This window comes from Oncorhynchus keta, chromosome 25 (genome assembly GCF_023373465.1).
Source record: "Oncorhynchus keta strain PuntledgeMale-10-30-2019 chromosome 25, Oket_V2, whole genome shotgun sequence".
Taxonomy (NCBI): domain Eukaryota; kingdom Metazoa; phylum Chordata; class Actinopteri; order Salmoniformes; family Salmonidae; genus Oncorhynchus; species Oncorhynchus keta.
This window is the reverse complement of record NC_068445.1, coordinates 28375071-28381888: the sequence shown is the minus strand read 5'-3', so window position 1 is coordinate 28381888 and position 6818 is coordinate 28375071. Positions and strand designations below refer to the sequence as shown.

The following is a 6818-nucleotide window of genomic DNA, read 5'->3' as shown; positions in this document are numbered from 1 at the left end:
TGATTTGGGTCCATTATCTAACCTGCTGCAGGTGCACCAGAGAACGGCGTGCTCCAACGCCCTCGTGAGGATGCGAAGTGGAAACAGAAGACCCGAAGAGGTGGGTCAAGGCGAAGGACTTTACTTTAAGGAAGAAAAAAAAGTCCATGAGCAGTAGGAGTCAACGTAGGCTGTTCAGCAAGAACATCAAACTCGCATTATCCATAAAGAACAGTTATACTAATTGGATGCATCGGGATTTTAAATAATAAACTCTCCGGTTACGATAAACCAAGATCGAAGACAATGGATAATGATTTGGTAGGTGCCGATCATGGAACGGTCTGTTCTTTTCTGATGTGTTGTTGAACCAGTCTCAAAAGAATCTACACATTAATAGCCTAGCTTTCTCACTTGAGAATACATGTAACAGGTCAACAGTCGCCTGTTTTGCTTACTTAGTTTGTGAAAATGTTCTGTTTTACCTTCATTCATTGCGCACATTGTATCTGACCAAGAGGTCGCTGGCAGTATCGCTTTTGCGGAAGATTGCGTTTGAATTATTTAAATTGTAACGTTTTGTGTATTTGACATGGCGCCTGTGCACCAATTGTTACTTTGGGTGTTTGTTTTGATAATCACCACTAATTGTAGCCTATCTATTCCACAACGACAACAATTGGTGAAAGTATACCCCTGTCAGAGCATATAAAGAGTCATTATGTAACACTTCAACGATTTTCGCTTGAGTCGTCAGCTGTAAAATATAGGATAGTCAAATATACCAAACTCAAATACTACACCTTACTTTTTATTGGCTCTATGGGGGAATACTTGGAGAAACCCGTAATGAATTTAGTGTGGATTACTGTACTGTACTTTCCCATCAGGAGAGGATGTCAAGTTTTGAATTGCCACTACAAGGGGGACTTCAGCTAAACTAACACAAACATACATTTGGCCTTTCTTGCCTGTACCTGGATTGTTCGTTCCCTTCATCTCTGTTAACATGAAACCAGTTATTACAGTAAATGGTTTATTTGTTTGGTAATTCGTCAGCCTGTTGACTGATCATACTCTCCAAATGAAGAAACTTATAGGATGGAACCTAGGCTATTTTCTACTTCTGAGCTAGAGCTGAGTTTAGACCATTCACAAGGAAGTGGGCAGGTTGGTATGCCTAATATTGCTTGCCTGGTGTCAGTTGCCTGGGTTGTATGGTCTTGGAGGGTAGATTGTAGACAGACTACTTGATAGGCTCTTGGGCATTAGTTTATCCAAAATCCATTAGCTAGACACAGGCCAGCGTGTCCCGAAGAGTTTGGTTCTGGGTTGAGGTTCAGAGATGACTTAAACATAAATGTCTGATTCATGAGTCTGTCCACAATATCCATGAGATGCACTTTAGAACAAAAATTAAAACCTGATACATTTTCATTTGCATATTGTAACTGACCAAAATGTGAGGGAAATGACTTGGTATTTACAAGTACATTTTAGAGCAAAGTGGAACACAAATCAAGTGCTTAACCCCTGTTCAACATGTTTGGCATGCCAAGGAGTTGTCATATCACAAACAGACTGGCACTTATTTACTGACCAAAGATCCATAATTCATCTACATGATTTTATCATTTATGTCAGCGAACATCTGTTTGATGTATCTCTGTCAAGGACAGCCGTCATGCCGAGGTAGTGTTGTGAGTTTGGATCTCTAACCAGTTGATGGACTTTCAATGCTTCAAAAGGCCTGTTTCTCAAGTATTTGAATAAGATACTATGTGTAGTCTGCTAAACTCTCTAACGCCAGTGAACTTCCTTTGTCAGTATGTAATGTTTCTCTCTTGGTGGGACTTGTCATTTGATAGCAGTCGACCATTTAGTGGGCCTCATACAGGCAAAGCCCTGTGTCAGGGGAAAGCAGGTTGTGAAGGAACGAGGGAGGAGACTGAGGACGGAGGGGGAGGGAGCCAGGTTGTGACGCAGCAAAGCTTACCGTTTCCTGGAGACGCCTGTGTTTTTTTAGGCCGGTGAGCCTGCTCATGGGGTTTGGAGAAAGAAAAAAATAATTGCAACATGCACACTCACTCCTTTCTCTTTGTCTCGCATACAAAGCCTAACACGTCAGCAACGTCTAATCGATTCTTTTGCACTTTTGAGTGTAGTGAAGTTCCTCAGAAAACTAACTGACTCTGGATGTCAAAAATAGCATTTCCTGGCTTACAGGGACCTTCAGACATGTACTGTCAATTTAAATGTGCCTATTTAAAATATATATTCCTGACATAGATTTTCATTGGATCTTGTGTGCGTGCAACTGTTATTTTTGTGCAGGTCTTACATGATCATTCAAAGGCAGCTATGACATAAAGATATGGACATTATTCTGACTAGACCGTAAAAGGTTATTTGAGAAGTGATACAGGTGTAAAACTTCCCCACATGGTTCTCTTACTACTGTTAATGGATTGTTGATAAAGCTTTGTAGGAATAATCTACACCATAACCCCAGTCAGCCCACTAGCAGCATTTGAGTCCTTTACTATTGTCTTGATGGTCTATATTTCACACAGATATCCTCAGTTTATGAAAACACGTGCTGGATGACTGCTGAAGTGTATTTTCGTCATTGACCTCTCTCGCCTCTGTCTGTCTCTGTCTGTCGATCTCCAGGAGCAGGGAGAGGTGGTGGAGCAGGACAAGGTGAGGACCCTGCAGTCTCAGGTGGAGGGAGTGAAGGACATCATGACCCAGAACGTGGACCGGATCCTGGCCCGGGGAGAGAGGCTGGACGACTTGATGGGCAAGTCGGAGGACCTGCAGGCTGGGGTCAGTCAGTCCTGCAACACTGCTCCACATCTCTATACATCTCTGTTCTACATTGTCTCTCTCCTCATCATGTGCTCCTCACTGCATTCATTTGTCCTGACTTAACATCTACTATAACGTCATAGTACTTCCAATTATTGATACCGAAAGTATTTAATGGACCTAAAGAGTGAACCATGATGTGGGTTTGTTCAAGGTGTACATTTAAAAAAAAATATATATATAGATTTATTTTTTTAAATCAAATTGCAGGCCACAAACTCTCTGAAATGTGTAGACTACATATCTGCGGTTTACAAAGCATCGATTACTGCAAAACGTTGCAAATGGTAGAACTTCTGTGAGCGTGTTCCTAGTAGCGTCCCATCTCTCCCTCAGGCTGAGGACTTCAAGCACACGTCCCAGAAGGTGGCTCGCTCCTACTGGTGGAAGAACATGAAGCTGTGGGTGGTGATCGTGGTCATTGTCCTCGTCATAATCCTCATCATCGTACTGCTCAGCACTGGCGTCATCCCAACCAGCTCCCCTGTTCCCCCACTTCCCAAACCTACTAAAAGACCAAACTAGTCATGTTTTTCCCCACTGTGTTTCAATGTGTTTTAGCTGAGCTGGTTGCTAGAGAGGATGTCAGTGGGTTTTTTTTGTTTTGAAAGATGGGGAAAACTTAGCTGCAATGGTATAGTGAAAGAAAGGGGGAATTGAGAGAGGGAATGGAGAGTCTGAAGAAGCATGAGAGCCTTTTGACCTCTATCCATGACCTGATACTCCATCATACACAAACTGCGGGAACTCATGTCATGACTTAATGTGGGTTCTCATGGTCCATGTACTCAGGCCTTGGAAACTCTGGCTAACTCCAGACAACCTGTTGTGAGAGAGGTGGAATTGAACAGCTAACAACTCCCCTTGCTGATCCAAACGAGTGTCTCAAGCTCCTAGGACTACTGTCAGCCATCTCATAGCTTTGCATAGTAGCTTTTGGTAGGCCCACCTGTATTCTTTAACTACTTGTGGGTTTTAACTCTTCTCACTGTCCACTCCAATGTTACAATACCAGCCATGCTTTGGGGAGGTCAAGGAGTTCAAATCAAATCAAATCAAATTTATTTATATAGCCCTTTGTACATCAGCTGATATCTCAAAGTGCTGTACAGAAACCCAGCCTAAAACCCCCAAACAGCAAACAATGCAGGTGTAAAAGCACGGTGGCTAGGAAAAACTCCCTAGAAAGGCCAAAACCTAGGAAGAAACCTAGAGAGGAACCGGGCTATGTGGGGTGGCCAGTCCTCTTCTGGCTGTTAACTCCCATGCTTGTATATAGTTATCATACCTGTATATACATTTGTAAAGCACCCACATGGGGCCCTAAACCATTCCAGTAGTGTAACAGAGGTGAATTTGAGGCTATTTATTGTTATATTTTTCTCATCCCTACTGAACATCTTTTTTGTTTTTCATATGACTGTATTAATGTTTTTAATCAACAAAACCAATTAAAGAAAATGATATGGACCCCCCCCCACCCAGAGTCCTATCAGTAGATCTGTGGTTTAGAGCTATAATTGTATTTTAGACAAGTAGGATGTATTGGGAATTTGGGCCAGTTTCAATTGCTATAGAATTATATTATTTTGTTTTTCATTCATTGATGGAGTTCAATCATGTTATCTGATTTAATTATAGAATAAATAGCATTTATTTCCACTGTGATTTTGTTAATTATTCTGTTATCTCAAATGGTTTCTGCCTGATCATAGGGTCACAAGAGGAAGACACAGTAAAACTAACACAGAGGTTGGTACAGTTGTTGAATGCACCATGGGAAATTCCTTAATTGTTTTTACTGTGTTCTTACGACTAGGATCACTTAATAAGCTAAGCGGAAACTAGGAAGTCTTGAAGAAGAGCTTTCTTTGAGTTGACAGAACAGAATAGTTGAGCCATTACCACAACAGTCAGTGTTACAAGAGTTTTTAAACTAATATTTAATATCTTTGGTGGAATCCGTAACAGTATTTTCTTGGACTATATACACTGCTCAAAAAAATAAAGGGAACACTAAAATAACACATCCTACATCTGAATTAACGAAATGTTCTTATTAAACACTTTTTTCTTTACATAGTTGAATGTGCTGACAACAAAATCACACGAATTATCAATGGAAATCAAATTTATCAACCCATGGAGGTCGGGATTTGGAGTGACACTCAAAATTAAAGTGGAAAACCACACTACAGGCTGGTCCAACTTTGATGTAATGTCCTTAAAACAAGTCAAAATGAGGCTCAGTAGTGTGTGTGGCCTCCACGTGCCTGTATGACCTCCCTACAACGCCTGGGCATGCTCCTGATGAGGTGGCGGATGGTCTCCTGAGGGATCTCCTCCCAGACCTGGACTAAAGCATCTGCCAACTCCTGGACAGTCTGTGGTGCAACGTGGCGTTGGTGGATGGAGCGAGACATGATGTCCCAGAAGTGCTCAATTGGATTCAGGTCTGGGGAACGGGTGGGCCAGTCCATAGCATCAATGCCTTCCTCTTGCAGGACCTGCGGACACACTCCAGCCACATGAGATCTAGCATTGTCTTGCATTAGGAGGAACCCAGGGCCAAACGCACCAGCATATGGTCTCACAAGGGGTCTGAGGATCTCATCTCGGTACCTAATGGCCAATTGTGTGGGTTGTAGACTCCGTCTCATGCTACCACTAGAGTGAAAGCACCGCCAGCATTCAAAAGTGACCAAAACATCAGCCAGGAAGCATAGGAACTGAGAAGTGGTCTGTGGTCACTACCTGCAGAACCACTCCTTTATTGGGGGTGTCTTGCTAATTACCTATAATTTCCACCTGTTGTCTACTCCATTTGCACAACAGCATGTGAAATTTATTGTCAATCAGTGTTGCTTCCTAAGTGGACAGTTTGATTTCACAGAAGTGTGATTGACTTGGAATTACATTGTGTTGTTTAAGTGTTCCCTTTATTCTTTGAGCAGTGTATTGGATTTTCCAGTGGGTGCTTACTTTTAGGATTTTTACTCACCATGCATAGACCTCTCCAAATCTCCATCAATGTGTGATATCTCACAGCACAGATCTCAGACGGGAAGAGGGATGAGGTTGCTTGGATGTGATCTACAATGTCATCTTTAATCACAATGTCTCAAGTGTTGTACTGTATGATGGATCACAGCAGTTGGAAATCTGATGACACATTATTTTTCACAATAGCACTGATTCAATTTTGACATCCTCTCTACTCTTGTTTATTTCCAACAATGAATTTGAGGGTCTTTAACAAAGCACAGATATGTTCCGGGTAGCCTCTAAGAATAACATAGACGGACGGATAAGGTGAGGTTTTCAGGAAGTGTATAGGATATGTTGTACCCACTGTGACCATTAAAACCTACCTTAACCAGAAACCATGGATAGATGGCAGCATTTGCGCAAAACTGAAAGCATTTGCTCTCTCCCATCTGCACGAGAGGAATACTTACAGGTATGTAAGAATTCTGTTCATTGATTATAGCTCCACATTCAATATCATAAACGTCCTCTCGCTGTCAACTGAGTTTATTTTCAGAAAACTTAACATGTAAATATTTGTATTAACATAAGACCCAACAACTGAGACATAAACTGAGCAAGTTCCACAGATATGTAACTAACAGAAATGGAATAACGTGTCCCTGAACAAAGTAACAGTCAAACGTAACAGTCAGTATCTGGTGTGGCCACCAGCTGCATTAAGTACTGCAGTGCATCTTCTCCTCATGGACTGAACCAGATTTGCCAGTTCTTGCTGTGAGATGTTACCCCACTCTTCCACCAAGGCACCTGCAAGTTACCAGTTCTGGGGGGAATGGCCCTAGCCCTCACCCTCCGATCCAACAGGTCCCAGACGTGCTCAATGGGATTGAGAGACGGGCTCTTCGCTGGCCATGGCAGAACACTGACATTCCTATCTTGCAGGAAATCACGCACAGAACGAGCGGTATGGCTGGTGG

At 42.2% G+C, this 6818-nt stretch overlaps 1 protein-coding gene across 1 annotated transcript; it reads left to right on the top strand.

Annotated features, from left to right (window-relative positions):
- Nucleotides 1–10: 10 nt before the first annotated feature.
- On the top strand, nt 11–4518 carry LOC118358490 (vesicle-associated membrane protein 8-like). The gene is made up of 3 exons (XM_035736382.2): nt 11–300; nt 2653–2808; nt 3187–4518. The coding sequence occupies exons 1-3, from the start codon at nt 286–288 to the stop codon at nt 3373–3375; spliced, it is 360 nt and encodes a 119-aa protein (XP_035592275.1). The 5' UTR covers nt 11–285; the 3' UTR covers nt 3376–4518.
- Nucleotides 4519–6818: the final 2300 nt, after the last annotated feature.